The sequence below is a fragment of the Anomaloglossus baeobatrachus genome, chromosome 2 (assembly GCF_048569485.1).
Source record: "Anomaloglossus baeobatrachus isolate aAnoBae1 chromosome 2, aAnoBae1.hap1, whole genome shotgun sequence".
Classification (NCBI taxonomy): domain Eukaryota; kingdom Metazoa; phylum Chordata; class Amphibia; order Anura; family Aromobatidae; genus Anomaloglossus; species Anomaloglossus baeobatrachus.
Genome location: NC_134354.1, coordinates 706,034,163 through 706,050,033, shown reverse-complemented (window position 1 = coordinate 706,050,033; position 15,871 = coordinate 706,034,163). Strand labels below are relative to the sequence as shown.

The 15,871-nt window shown below is 45.9% G+C and overlaps 1 protein-coding gene across 1 annotated transcript in view; it reads right to left on the bottom strand.

Moving 5' to 3' along the window:
- Positions 1-622: 622 nt before the first annotated feature.
- The window catches only part of VPS36 (vacuolar protein sorting 36 homolog), a 102,705-nt gene continuing 87,456 nt past the window's right edge, over positions 623-15,871 (bottom strand). The window contains exons 7-14 of the mRNA XM_075334585.1: positions 15,292-15,324; positions 15,134-15,211; positions 13,397-13,531; positions 12,870-12,935; positions 11,714-11,778; positions 11,267-11,351; positions 2,933-3,009; positions 623-1,498 (exon numbers count right to left, since the gene is read on the bottom strand). Of these exons, the coding sequence (XP_075190700.1) occupies positions 1,405-1,498; positions 2,933-3,009; positions 11,267-11,351; positions 11,714-11,778; positions 12,870-12,935; positions 13,397-13,531; positions 15,134-15,211; positions 15,292-15,324 (633 nt within the window). The 3' untranslated portion in view covers positions 623-1,404. The remainder of the gene's footprint in view (positions 1,499-2,932; positions 3,010-11,266; positions 11,352-11,713; positions 11,779-12,869; positions 12,936-13,396; positions 13,532-15,133; positions 15,212-15,291; positions 15,325-15,871) is intronic.

Here is a 15,871-nt window from a genome sequence, read left to right as displayed (position 1 = left end):
TTTGAACTTTTAGGTTTTATTTTTTTTTTATTTTTTAAAACTTTTTAACTTTTTTTTTTTATTTTACTAGTCCCCCTAGGGGGCTATAGCGATCAGCAATCCGATCGCTCTACCCTATCTACAGATCACAGCTACACAGCTGAGAACTGCAGATATAGTGCTTTACTTTCAATGCCGGCTGTATTCCAGCATTGAGAGGAAGTGACTTATGTTAGCTACAGGCGTCATCACATGACCCTGTGCTACCATGGCAACCACCAAAAGTCACGTGGTCATGTCACGTGACTTCCGATGGGGGTGGGGTAAGTCACTGTCATGGCGGCGCATATACATCACGCTGCCAGATTTGGCAGTGAGATGTAAGGGGTTAATAATTGCGGGTGGAAGAGATTCCACTCGCGATTAGCAGGCACACATGTCAGCTGTTGTAAACCGCCTTCAATTAATCTGCAACTTTCTTTTTTTTCCCCCAAGATGAGTTAAAGTTTTTGTTGTTACTGGGGTGCATGGGAAGATGAAAGGATTTCATACTTTTTTTTCCACCTTTGAAGAAGGATAAACATGTTATCTTTACAACAATACTTGACACCTTTATTCCATAATAAAGCAGAAAATATTTACATTTTTTGGAATCCAAATATTTTATTGAAATAATATTTTTCAATTTTTTAGTTTCACTGCGGGATCTAACACTAAGCTTATATAATACACTGCAGTGCATTATACCCGTCAGTGCTGCTGACCCCTGGCTACCACAGTAACCCACTGGTGGTCACGTCACAGAGGGACTTCCCTCCTTCTGTCTAATCAACAAAGATATCATCATTGCTATTGACTGTGGTCTCTGATGGATTTAATGAGTGAAATCACAGCCACCTCTGATCCTGGCTGACGCTGCAGAGCATCACCTGTGACACTTAACATCCGCCATGGATAGTGCAGACAGAGTATATACGGTGCATAGTGTCAAGGAATTTGGGTCAATAAGGCAAATTTATTTATCTACTGCAAGGGACCGGTAATGAAGCTGTCCTTATGAACTAATCAAGATTTAGCGCTCAGCTTTAAGAAATCCTTTGGAAATTATAGGAGGTAGCAAGATGGACATCTACTCCATGCTTTCCTAGCACTGGTTTTGATAAAGCATACCGCATCATGTTGGGAGATTTATCGCTCAAGGTTTTTGTCTACATAACCTTTGGTCGTTGTAAAGAGTCGCGATTTGTATATTGCGGTCCCCAGTAAACAAGAACATAAGTTTATGGCTATGGACAAGTTTTCAATGTGTCCGTCCTCTTTCAATCATGATTCTGAGGATATCGTACAGGAACTTCCTTCTGCTCGGGGTACTCCACGTCGTATTTTGATCTTCAGCACTTCATTACAGACACCTCCAACAAACGCCTAGCTCTGCGTCAAGAACAGGTTTGGATAGAAGCGTAAACCTTCCACTGAATCATCCCTGCAGAGATGCCCCATGTTTTCAGCAAGAAGCAATCTGTCAAGAAAAAAAATATGATGAGAGTACTTCACACCAACATGACCAGAAAAGTGAGCAAAAACCAGAAAATAATATTACAGTACTCCAAACCAGCAAGAACAAGGGAGCGAGCAAGAAACCGGGAAATCATTTAATTACAGTCTGGAGACCAGCAAGAACATGGGGAATAACATCACTACAGTGCTCCATACCATCAAGAACAAGGGAGCGAGCAAGAAACAAGTGAATAATATTACTATACTCCGCACCATCAAGAACAAGGAAGCGAGCAAAAATCCGAGGAATAATATTACAGTACTCCACATCAGGAAGAAGAAGGGGAATAATATCACTACAGTGCTCCACACCATCAAGAACAAGGGAGCAAGCAAGAAACCGGGGAATAATATTTGAGTACTCTGCCCTTGCAAGAACAAGGAAGCGAGCAAGAAACCGAGGAACAATATCATTACAGTACTCCACACCAGCAAGAACAAGGGAGCGAGCAAGAAACCGAGGAACAATATCATTACAGTACTCCACACCAGCAAGAACAAGGGAGTGAGCAAGAAACCGAGGAATAATATCAGTACAGTGCTCCATACCAGCAAGAACAAGGGAGCGAGCAAGAAACCGAGGAATAATATCATTACAGTACTCCACACCAGCAAGAACAAGGGAGCGAGCAAGAAACCGAGGAATAATATCAGTACAGTGCTCCATACCAGCAAGAACAAGGGAGCGAGCAAGAAACCGAGGAATAATATCAGTACAGTGCTCCATACCAGCAAGAACAAGGGAGTGAGCAAGAAACCGAGGAATAATATCAGTACAGTGCTCCATACCAGCAAGAACAAGGGAGCAAGCAAGAAACCGGGGAATAATATTTCAGTACTCTGCCCCGGAAAAAATAAGGAAGCGAGCAAGAAACTGAGGAATAATATTATTAGAGTACTTCACACCAGCAAGAACAAGGGAAAGAGCAAGAAACCGGAGAATAGTATCATTTACATTACTACAAACCAGCAAGAAGAGAATAATATCATTACAGTGCTCCACAACATCAAGAACGAGGGAGCTAGCAAGAAGCCGGAGAATAATATCATTAGAATACTCCACACCAGCAAGAACAAGGGAGCGAGCAAGAAACTGGGGAATAATATCATTAGAGCACTCCGCAACAAAATGAAAATGGGAGCGATTAAACCAGTGATTACACATATTTATTTATTCTTAACCAATAGGAACAGGCTAGCGAGCAGTAAATCGGGTTGTGTTGATGCAGATTATTCTACCAAGCAGGGAAACTAATAATAAAGAAGAGAATATTATATTAGTGGACCATGCACCAGCAAGAACAGGGAAGCAAGCAAAAAAACTAAGGAATACTGTCATTACAATGCTCCATACTAGCAAGAGCAGGGGAGAGAGCAGTAAACCAAAGGGAAATACCTTTCTTTGGCCAACAAGACAGACATGCCAACAATCTTGGCAAACTCTTCAGAAGTCAATGAACCCTTTTCAGATACCTATTGAAAAAAGGAAAATTTGATATTATAGATTTTTATATATAATGTTACCTAATATGGCAAAGTATTTTATTTAGTCAAAAGTACATTGAGGCCTGACCCAACTATATTTTCCCACCGGCATAGCTATATGAGGGCTTACTTTTTGAGGGATAAGTATTTATTTTTATGGACATCATTGACTTCACCATACAATGTACTGTGAAACGGGCCAAAAAATTCCAATGACAAACTAATAAAAATTAAAAATGCAATCTGCCATAGCTTTTTGGGGTTTTGTTTTTACAATAGTCCATATATGATAAAAATGACCTGGAAATATGATTCTCCATTACGGTGATACCAGGTTTGCACAGATTAATTTCTATTTAAGCAGTAAAAATAAAATTCAGAAGTATGTAAAAAATTGGCTTGTGTCGCCATTTGACGCATTCTGTAACACTTATTTTTTGCACGCATTCTTTGGCTGGCGAGCTAATACTTTTATCAATACTTTGGGCATCATATTTTTCTGCTTATAAGTCGCACTTTTTATCGAGATAACGTCTTGCTAACAATGTATGTGCGTATTCTAGTCAGCAGTGCCAGACTTCACCGACTGCAGTGCAGAACAATCAGCGCTGTGCTCCAATCACTGAGATAAGTAAGCGGCTGCACAGTTCTCTCTCCATCTAGGTAACGCTGAGCAGAAGGGACTGTGCTGAGCTTGTAGCAGGTTGGGGAAAGCTTACATCCATGTGAGGGTTAATATAATGGATCTTTGGCACACCGGCTGAAGAAAAATAAAACTGTCACATGTAGATAAGTTGATTTCCACTTAGGAGAAGAGTCTCGGTCTCTCAGATAAAAGCCAAATCTCCTGCATTTCCAATCTCTGTCTGTGCAACATGTAGGAACATATATGTGACGCCGTCTTGGTTTTCTCACATGTACGTTTGGTCATAAAGAGCACAGAAAATTAGTGTAGGACGGCACTGCTAGATATAAAACCTGCAATAGTCATTCAATGTAGTCCAGTAGAAGTTATTCTATTTTCCGAAGTGGACAGGTGGCTAAAATCGCATATACAGAGTCTAAGTGGCATAAATGACAGCTATTACACATGTAAGACACCGGGCACATTGCGGATTACACAATAAATGGACTTGTGCTCTTTATGAAGTTTTGGTACAAAACAGAGTAACATGTATTAGCATCTTGTTATGTCACTGTTGGGGACAGTATATAACACCCTTCATTTTATTGTACAACCATCCTAATATAATTTACCACTTTAGAATAAGTCATTACCCCCCCCCCCCTCTTCTACCCTACAGCACCAAAAAACAAGTCCAACCGTAGACCCCCAACATTACCCCTCCACTTTTTTTTTTTATATATCATCAGAGTAGTTAACATTTTTTTCCTATTTTCTGTGGTCCAAACCTGGGTGTGTCTTAAAAGTATGAAAAATATGGTACACAAAAAGCTTTGATTGCTTTTTATAGGGAGGTGTGGTGACTTAATTACCCCAATTCAGATGCTTTTATATTTTTTTTCCTTACTCTATGGATTAATTATATATCAAAATGATATGGCTGGAGTTTTACTGATGCGACGTAACCAAATATTTAATATGTCGATTCCCTGTGATGCTCAGCCTGTAGCGGAGCATCACAGGAGTATCAAGATGGTAGTGACAGGAGCACTGCGATTGTGGCAACCTCTCCATTTGAATGCTGCTGTCAGAGACTTAGTGGCATCTAAACGGTTAAGGGATTATCTGATGAAAAAAGAGAATTTTGTTTACTTACCGTAAATTCTTTTTCTTATAGTTCCGACATGGGAGACCCAAACCATGGGTGTATAGCTTCTGCCTCCGGAGGACACACAAAGTACTACACTCAAACGTGTAGCTCCTCCCTCCGGGCTATATACACCCCCTGGATGACAATCTAACCAGTTCAGTGCAAAAGCTGAAGGAGGACATCCACCCATAAGTAGAGATAGAGTAAAACTCGGAATAGCCGGAACTCTGTCTACTAACAACAGCCGGTGAAACACACGGAACAAAAAACTGCCAACAGGCAACAGGGAGGGTGCTGGGTCTCCCATGTCGGAACTATAAGAAAAAGAATTTACGGTAAGTAAACAAAATTCTCTTTTTCTTTATCGTTCCTTATGGGAGACCCAAACCATGGGACGTTCTAAAGCAGTCCATGGGTGGGAAAAAAAACAACTGAGAAGTAGGCAAAACCTAACTTCACAAATGGGCGACAGCCGCCTGAAGAATGCGTCTGCCCAAGCTCGCATCTGCCGAAGCATGAGCATGCACTTGGTAGTGCTTCGAAAAAGTGTGCAGACTGGACCACGTGGCAGCCTGACAAACCTGCTGAGCCGTAGCCTGGTGCCTGAAAGCCCAGGAGGCACCGACAGCTCTGGTCGAGAGCGCCTTAATCCCTGGCGGGGGAGGCACCTGAGAACACTGGTAGGCATCGGTGATAGCCGACCTGATCCAACGAGCTAGGGTCGGTTTAGAAGCAGCGAGACCCTTGCGCTGACCAGTGGTTAGCACAAAAAGTGAGGTGCACCGCCTAAAAACGGCGGTGCGTGACACATAGATTCGGAGCGCTCGCACCAAATCCAAAGTATGCAACGCCTTCTCAAAGCGATGTACCGGGGCCGGACAAAGAGAAGGCAATGAAATGTCCTGGTTAAGGTGGAAAGGAGACACCACCTTAGGGAGAAAGTCCGGAGTCGGACGAAGAACCACCTTGTTTTGGTGAAACACCAAAAAGGGGGATTCCGAAGAGAGCGCAGCCAAATCAGAAACTCTCCTGAGAGAAGTTATGGCTACTAGAAAAACAACTTTCTGTGAAAGTCTAAACAAGGGAACCTCCCTGAGAGGCTCAAAGGGGGGTTTCTGTAAGGCCGTGAGGACCAGATTAAGGTCCCAGGGATCCAAGGGCCGCCGGTAAGGAGGAATGATGTGAGATGCGCCCTGCATGAAGGTGCGCACCTGGGCCAGTCGGGCGATACGCCGCTGGAACAATACCGACAGAGCCGACACCTGTCCCTTGAGGAAATTGAGGGACAGTCCTAGCTGTAGACCAGACTGTAGAAAAGACAGGATAGTCGGCAAGGAGAACGGCCAAGGGGCATGGTCGGAAGAGCGACACCAGGACAGGAAAATCCTCCAAGTCCTGTGGTATATCTTGGCCGAAGAAGACTTCCGAGCCTGAGTCATGGTGGAGATAACCTCAGAGGGAATGCCTGAAGCCGTCAAGATCCAGGACTCAAGAGCCACGCCGTCAATCTGAGAGCCGCAGAATTCTGGCGGAAGAACGGACCTTGAGAGAGAAGGTCTGGGCGGTCCGGGAGATGCCACGGCACCTCTACGGACAGACGGAGCAGGTCTGGGTAATAAGCTCGCCTGGGCCAGTCCGGAGCAATGAGTATGACTCGACGGCCCTCCATTCTGATCTTGCGCAGAACTCTGGGCAAGAGCGCCAGAGGGGGAAACACATAGGCCAGACGGAACTGAGACCAATCTTGAACCAGTGCGTCTGCTGCGAAGGCTTGAGGATCGTGGGAGCGAGCCATGTAAACCGGAACCTTGTTGTTGTGCCGGGATGCCATTAGATCCACTTCCGGAGTGCCCCACTTGCGGCAGATTGATCTGAACACTGACGGATGCAGGGCCCACTCGCCGCTGTCCACGGTTTGACGGCTGAGGTAATCGGCCTCCCAGTTTTCCACGCCTGGGATGTGGACTGCAGATATGGTGGACTTGGAGTCCTCCGTCCACTGGAGAATTCGTTGAATCTCCAACATCGCCAGACGGCTGTGAGTCCCGCCCTGGTGATTGATGTAGGCAACCGCTGTCGCGTTGTCCGACTGAACTCGAATGTGCCTGCCCGCCAACAGGTGGTGAAAGGCTAGGAGAGCTAGAAACACAGCTCTGATCTCCAGCACATTGATCGAGAGGGCTGATTCGGACGGAGTCCAAGTGCCCTGTGCTCGGTGATGGAGAAATACTGCTCCCCAACCGAAGAGGCTGGCATCCGTGGTGAGGATCACCCAGGACGGAGTCAGGAAGGAGCGTCCCTGTGACAGAGAGAGGGGCCGAAGAGAGCTCCTGGTCTGTGGCGACAGAGCCACTAGCCTGTGCAAGGAAGAGATCCGCTTGTCCCAACAGCGGAGAATGTCCAGCTGCAGGGGACGCAGATGGAACTGGGCAAAGGGAACCGCTTCCATTGACGCCACCATCTGACCCAACACCTGCATGAGGTGTCTGATGGAATGACGGCGGTGCCTCAGCAGAGAGCGCACCGCCAGCCGAAGGGACTGCTGTTTGACTAAGGGCAACTTGACAAGTGCCGGCAGAGTCTCGAATTGCATCCCTAGGTACAAAAGCACCTGGGTCGGAGTCAGAGTGGACTTGGGCAGGTTGACAAGCCACCCGAACTGAACAAGCGTGGCGAGAGTGAGAGAGACACTCCGCTGGCAGTCTGCACTGGATGAGGCCTTGACTAGAAGGTCGTCCAGGTAAGGAATCACTGCCAACCCCTGGAGGTGCAGGACCGCAACCACTGCTGCCATGACCTTGGTGAATACTCGAGGAGCCGTGGCTAAGCCGAAGGGGAGAGCCACGAATTGGAAATGTTCCTTTCCGATTGCAAAGCGTAGCCAACGCTGGTGTGAAACCGCAATGGGCACATGCAGATAGGCATCTCTGATGTCGATGGATGCCAGAAAATCTCCTCGGGTCATTGAGGCAATGACCGATCTCAGAGATTCCATGCGGAAGTGCCGCACCTGAACATGCTTGTTGAGAAGCTTGAGATCCAGGATGGGCCGGAAGGAACCGTCCTTTTTGGGGACTAGAAAGAGGTTTGAGTAGAAACCGCTGAACCGTTCCCGGGCGGGAACTGGAACAATTACACCGTTGGCCTGCAGGGATGCCACGGCCTGGGAGAAGGCGGCGGCTTTGGAGCAGGGGGGGTGGACAGAAAAAATCTGTTTGGCGGGCTGGAAGAAAATTCTATCCTGTAGCCGTGGGAGATAATATCCCGCACCCACTGATCGGAGACGTGTTGAAACCACACGTCGCCAAAGTGGGAGAGCCTGCCACCGACCAAGGACGTTGCTGGCGCAGCCAGATAGTCAAGAGGAGGCTGCCTTAGTGGCAGCGGCTCCTCCGGTCTTTTGAGGACGCGGCTTTGCGCGCCAGTTGGGTTTACGATCCTTGGCTGCGGTAGTGGACGAGGTCGAGGGCTTAGAGGATGACCAGTTAGAGGAACGAAAGGAACGAAACCTCGATTGGTTCCTGCCCTGGACAGGTTTCTTGGCTTTAGTTTGTGGCAAGGAAGTACTCTTCCCGCCAGTAGCTTCCTTAATTATGTCATCCAGCTGTTCCCCAAACAGCCGGGACCCAGCAAAAGGGAGACTCGCAAGGAACTTCTTAGAGGAAGCGTCTGCTTTCCACTCTCGAAGCCACAAGATCCTGCGGATCGCGAGGGAGTTAGCGGAGGCCACCGCCGTGCGGTGAGAAGCCTCCAGGATGGCAGACATGGCGTAGGATGCAAAAGCCGAAGCTTGAGAAGTTAAGGCATCCGTCTCAGGAATAGAGTCCCTGGTGAGGGAATGCATCTCCGCCAGAGAGGCAGAGACTGCCTTAAGAGCCCACACTGCCGCAAAAGACGGGGAGAACGAGGCTCCTGCCGCCTCATACACAGACTTGGCCAGAAGGTCAACCTGGCGGTCAGTGGGATCCTTAAGAGAAGTGCCATCAGCCACAGCTACGACTGTGCGGGCTGAGATTCTGGACACCGGAGGGTCTACCTTTGGGGACTGTGCCCATTCCTTAACCACCTCTGGTGGAAAAGGAAAACGGTCATCTGAACTACGCTTCGGAAAACGTTTGTCAGGACAGGCCCTGGGCTTGGTAACAGTGGTGTGAAAGCTGGAGTGGTTAAAAAACATACTCCTAGGTTTCTTAGGAGAGGTAAACTGGTGTACCTCCACCAGAGAAGGTTGTTCCTCTGACTCTTGTGGGTTGAGGTTCAGTACGGAGTTAATGGACGCAATCAAGTCACTGACATCCGCATCACCCTCAGACAAGTCAATGGGGTACATAGAAGCAGCGTCTGAGCCCACAGTAAACGAGTCCTCCTCGCCCTGCACCTCGGCTCGTGAATCAGAGCCGTGGGACGAGGAAGGAGAAGGAGAAGGGTCCCTGCGTCTCCGTTTAGGGGGACGGGGTCCTAGGACATGCTCTGAGAGCTCTGCAGAGCTCGGAGCAGCAGAAGCCCCCTGAGAAGGGGGCTGATGCATGGACAGCAGTGTCCAGGACAACTGCCCCATGGAGTCGGCAAAAGACTGGGAAATAGCTTGTGAGAAGGAAGCTACCCAAGCCGGGGGTTCAGCCACCGGGGCCGGAGCAGCCAGAGGGACCCCTGAGGAGGCTCCAGGCTGAGACACAACCATATTAGCACAGGCATCACAATGTGGGTATGTGCTTGGCTCTGGCAGAATGAGCTTACAAGCAGTGCATATAGCATACATGTTTGCAGCCTTGCTTCGGGTGACAGACATGCTGCTGAGGTGGCAGCTCTGCAGCAAGAATACACTCCTGTAGAATGCCCTGAGAGTGTATAATAAAAAGCCCACAACCAGAGGTTGTGGCTTACCAGCCCGCTCTCTGTGTGCCCTCCGGATTCCCCAGCTCCAAGCCCCAGAGAAGCGTCAGTCTTCCTAAACAGCAGCAGCTGCAGCATCCAGCGCCGTCAGTGTAGAACGCTGAGAAAATGGCGCTGGAAGGAGGAGGGGGGGCGTGTATTAGCCCAGGAGCGGGAAAAACGGAGGGCCAGGGAGAGATACAGGGGAGGAAACATCTCCCCAGAGAGGAGTGTCCTCCCCTGCTGGCCGAGCGGTGGGCGGCGCCACGCTATGCATACTGTATGCATGACATGCAGAGGAGCCGAAACCGAAACTAGGCCCAAACTGAAGCCGGGGCCTAGATTTAAAAGTGCGGCCGACGAGCAGGCACCTTCGGCGCGGTTCTCAGGGGAAACCCCCAGAACCGGCCGGAATTTACAGTAATGATACAACACATACTGTCCCCCTAGTAAAAACACCCGGGACCCCTGAAAAAACGTCTCAATACTTAGCTTTGAGACGCAGGGCCATGTCCCTGGAGAGAGGGGTAAATGCTCCTTCCAGCAGGAACCAGACAGGGCTGCGGATGGAGACCGGTCTTCTGCAAGCAGAGAGGACCGTGACGGCTCCCACTTCAACCCAGAGCCTCGACAGAGGATGTGAAGGAGCGCGGCATGTGAAGGCTCCAGCCTTATAAAGTCAACCTTAACAGCACCCCGACAGAGTGGGGTGTGAAGGGACATGCCGGGAGTCCAGACTGGACCCGCTTTTCTTCCAAATCTTTAAAAATAAAAATGAAAAATCAGAGAATGCAAGTGTGTGTGACCTCCTGAAACACAAAGCATTGAACTGGTTAGATTGTCATCCAGGGGGTGTATATAGCCCGGAGGGAGGAGCTACACGTTTGAGTGTAGTACTTTGTGTGTCCTCCGGAGGCAGAAGCTATACACCCATGGTTTGGGTCTCCCATAAGGAACGATAAAGAAATAGGCGATTGCCTATCTGCTGGATCAGTGATAACTTATTGATTAGTTGGGTCTGACCGCTGGTGACCAGTACAAATCAGCATCACAGGGAATTTTTATCCCCGCGTCTCCACCACTTTATTATTTCCCTACCAAGTGATGCACTTGGCTATTTCCAGCAGTTCCATAGAAGATAGATGGAGCAGCTGTTGGACATCCGACTAACAGATCCATTTTGAACTGGAATAAAGTTCCCTTCATATCAATCTTGCAGATCCCAGCAGTCAGACCATCACCAAAAAACAAATTACCACTGGATGATGCCTTTAGCAGAAGTGATTGGAGCTCAGATCCTAAGCCCCCTCCACACATGTGAACCCCAGCGCTGACGTACAGTTACAAAAATTTGCGTTAAGGGTATTATTTTATTTTTCATATATGTCTCATTCCGCAATATAATTTACTTGCTTTATGTACAGTACATCATACACGGTCTGTCGTATATAGTAATAGTAAGTGCACCCCTGCCGGTAACTACAGCGGTCCTTTTGCTTTGTATACAGCACACTGGCTGTAATCACAAAAGTCATTTTAGAAAATGTTGATTCACAATAAAGGTATGTAAGGCAAGAAGAACTAAAAGTTAAATATACCGTTTCTAGGGCAGAAGCCACCATTTCTTCTTCATTGTGAGACTGATGTTCAATTACCATAACGCCACTATCGAAAATACGAAGCCTGCAAAAAGGAAAGATGGATAAGACCAGATGAATGGGTCCTGCAGCCATAATCAGCCTCTACTGAGCCATTGTAGGGGGTTAGCAGAATGCACAATGCCGCTACATTGGGGAAGCCTGAGGCCATAAACCATATTGTTTCATATCCTGCAAAGCAAAAAGCCTTGTTCCATTTACTGCACAGCTCTCCACCTTTGTCTTATTGTTTGGCGCAGGTCAAACGTGTTGAATGGGAAACTAGGCAGGAAGTTTATCCTGGGCCATCGGTCAACGTTTCATTCGTGGGCAGGGAAGGAAAGTGCTGATTGTCAGAGGAACTAATGGATGGAATGGCAGCAAACCTTACTCTAAGTGACATCTTACCGCAGTGGAAGTTTCAAGGACTCAAACATTTTGCAGGCATTTACGAGATCTTCTGGAGAAAGCAACTGTGAAAGCAAAAGTCCCATCAGATATTCAGAATTGGCTCCCTAAAATATTTAGCATGCAGATATTAGCACTGTACTGTGTTTAGTCTTCTAATTTACTCATGCCATAACATGGAACATGTTCTCTTTCAGTTAATCTTGGTTCTTGACACAATGTGGTATAAAAACAACACCATCCCCCGGTCCACCAGCGAGCCTCTGCTGCTCCTCCTGATGTCTTGTATTGGTTATCAATATAGATCACATCGACTGTTAGTGATGTCAGCAGCTCTGCCGGTGTAGCTGGAACACCCCGCTCAAACCCCTTAGGATCACTGGTTGACTGCCGAGGTGATGCCAGCCCTGCAGTGCCAGACACCAGGGGACTCACTTGTGGACATGGTGACAGCTAATACTGAGCAGTTTTGATTTTTAACATACCAAACTGTGCCCGGGGAACAAAGATTAATTGACAGGAGACAATGATTAACTGACTGGGATTTCCCAGGAGGTGATTGGTCCACTAAGTAAAAATAAGACTAAGCCTTTCTGAAAAATACATAATTAGGAAAACAAAAACATTTCATCAGTGTTTGGACAGGTGAGGAGCGGTTTGCTCGTTGGGGTACGCTGAGGATATAGTGAAAAATATATTAAAGAAGCACTCCCATCAAAATTTGTATCTTCATAATATATTGCAATCATATTATAAAGCACAATGTACTTACAATTGCTCATTTTGCCTTTCTACCCATTTAATTCTTTTCTTTTCTCAATGTAGAAACAGGAAGTGACTTTTCCAGCAAGAATCATGCCCCTCTTCAACTCCTGAGACAGCCACCTCCTCACTCGTTGCCACTGACTTTTGCAGTGATGATCCATTCAGGGAAAAGAGCCTTCATGTTTCTACATAAAGCTTAGAAGGATTCAGCTAATCCGTTTGTAATCACGAGATGTCATAGACTTAATGGAAAAGAGAAGAATTAACTGGTAGAAAGGTAAAATGAACAAGTGAAAGTACACAGTGCTATATAACATGATGACTGCAACATATTACAGAGGATAAAAACATTGATGGAAGTGCTTCTTTAAGTAGCCCATTTCTAACATACCTCCATACCCCTGGCTCGATTTACTAAGCAGTATACTTCTGTGAGTGACATTATGCCCCCTCGCTCCTGAAAAAAACAAAACATATTAAGAAGTCATATCAGGTTACATAAAACATATGATGATATACACATAAAAATGATGATATATGAGGGGTGTAACAGCAATGACCAAAGGGAGATATTGAACAGTCATTTTAAGAATTGCAGCACACTGAGTGAATTTGATATTAAATGATAAACTCCCTGTGGTGCTGTACAAATTGTGGGGGCCTAAAAACTAGAACCTCCAGTGAGGAGTGGTTACCTTTAGAGGCATCTGTGCATGGCCACATATTGCCCATTAGCTGCTAACTACTCTGAAAAATAGTGGGAGCTTAGACTTGGAGACCATCCCCCCGTAATATTTATGTGCCATAATAGGGTAAATGGCCAATAGCTGCCCTGATCGGAGAACCCCAATAAAGAATCAATATGAGAACCTTTATATATTAAAAAGTTTCCAAAAGCAAAAAGGAGAATTCACTCACCTCTAGTGGAGCCTGTAACATGGTGGCGAGCTGCTTTGCCAGCTGCATGTGGTAATGTGTGCCAGATCCGTGGGTTTCGCGTGTCACTGGATTGGCAATTCCCATACTCAGCAGGTAGGACTTGAACTTTATGGTCTATACAAATAACAGTGATATATAGATATGGGGTTTCATTAGTCTCCAATTTAACCCCTTCCCACCACAGAGAATTAATATTTTTTGCCTTTTTCTACCCTTTTTCATAGCGATAGCAGTTTTTATTTTTCCACGCTCACTGATCGAGGGGCTCGTTGATGGAAAAACACAATTATGACATTTTGATTCTTTTCTGTCTTTAAGATGTTCATGGGTTAAATCTTTTTCTTTTTTGTGATAGGACACAACAACGCCAAATAGGGATATTTCTTTATTTTGAAATCGTGACAAAGGAACTATTTTTTCTTTTTCCCCATGTAAGTGTGTATATACACACACACACACACACACACACAAAAAGATTAAATAAAACAGTCTTTATGGGGAACTTGATTGTCTTATATCGTGCAATATCGTATATACGCGAGTATAAACCGAGTTTTTCAGCCTTTTCTTTTTGCTGAAAATGCCCCCCCTCTGCTTATACTTGAGTGAGGTTCCAGCAAAAAATTATTCTCACCTGTCCTCCATTCCTGCGGTGTCCTCTTACCTGCTTCTTACAGACCACAGGCACACAGACCACTCCATGATCGCGTCCGGTGAACGGGGCCGATGCTGCCATCTACAGTCATTGCTTTATTGCAGTTGGATGGTTTGGAGCACTGCAAAGCATTCAACTGCAATAAAGCAATGACGGTAGATGACAGCATCGGCCCCGTGCACCGGACAAGATGATCTAGGGGTCTATGTGCCTGCAGTACCTCAGAAGCAGTTAAGAGGACACCGCCACCACGGGAACGGAGGACAGGTGAGAATATTTATTTTGCGTATGTGAACAAACAACGGAATAATAGGGGACGAAAAGGGGACCAATATGAGGACAACACTAAATGATTGGCAAATTACTACAGGGCACAAGGATGGGCACATTACTACTGGATGGGGCACATTATTACAGGATGAAACACAAGGATGGGCACATTACCAAAGCATGGGGCACATTACTACAAGATGAGGCACATTACTACAAGGGGACCAGGATGGGGCATTACTACAGGATGGGGCATTACTATAAGGGGACCAGGATGGGGCATTACTACAGGATGGTGCTCATTACTACAAGGGGACCAGGATGGGGCATTACTATAAGATGGACCAGGCTGGGGCACATTACTACAAGGGGGGAGGGACAAGGATAGGCCCATTACATTTTATTGGTATCTATTTTTATTTTTGAAATTTACCAGTAGCTGCTGCATTTCCCACCCTAGGCTTATACTTGAGCCAATAAGTTTTCCCAGTTTAATGTGGTAAAATTAGGGGCCTCTGCTTATACTCAAGTATCTACGGTATATAGTGAAATTCATGAGTTTTCAACAGTTTTATAACTTTCCATATACATTTTTTCCATATTTATGTATGTTCGTGAATTCCAGGAAAATCTGATACAATGTACACGACAGCTGAGATTTACAGGTCAGGAGCAGAGGTCTCCTCGCCAGACACAACTTTTCATCATGTTATTCCTGGAGCAAGGCCTCCTTAAATAATATTGTGGTGCGATTGTTCCCATGTACCCTGGTAACAGATGTGTTTTTATACCTCATCTTCTGTGATGTCCCCCTGTTTGTCTTTGATTTTGTTCGCTATCGATTTGGACAGTTCTACCATTTCCTTGGCCTGTAAAAATAATTGGAGGCAGCCGTCTGTCAGTGCTGTGCTGACCGGAAACCTAGGCTAATATTAATATCTCACCGTACCTTTTCCATGAGCTTGCTGAGATCTTCAAAGGCCTGGAAAACAGAAGAGGAGAGCAATATGTAGTCACAGTGAGGCTGAAACTATACACACAGGAACAGGTATCCAAAGATGGCCACCTCAGAGCCCCAATCTAAGGATTGATGGGGTCTCAGAAATGAGCTCCTCTAGTTATCACTTTTCCTGTTGTGATAACGTGCTAACATAACTCATTAAAGCATCATTCCAGCATTATTATTATATTTATTCTTTTTTCATTTTGTCAAGGCAGGAATTTGGGTGAAGACTGCTAATGGGATATCCAGAGACGGTGCCGTATTAGCTATATACCAGTGACGATATATCAATGTATCAGACAATGAATACATAAGACATGCTCTCCTTGAGCCAGCATTACCAACTGACCAGTGTATTAGATAGATCCAATTATACAGTTTGCATCTCTAACCTTGAAGCTAAACAGGGAGTACTTTTACTCCTTAATTTCTCACTGCGCAGTTTGTTTCTGTACATTCTTTCTGTGTAAACATTACTGATAAGACTTTTGCTCATTATTTGAAAACTTCCATTATTTGTACATCT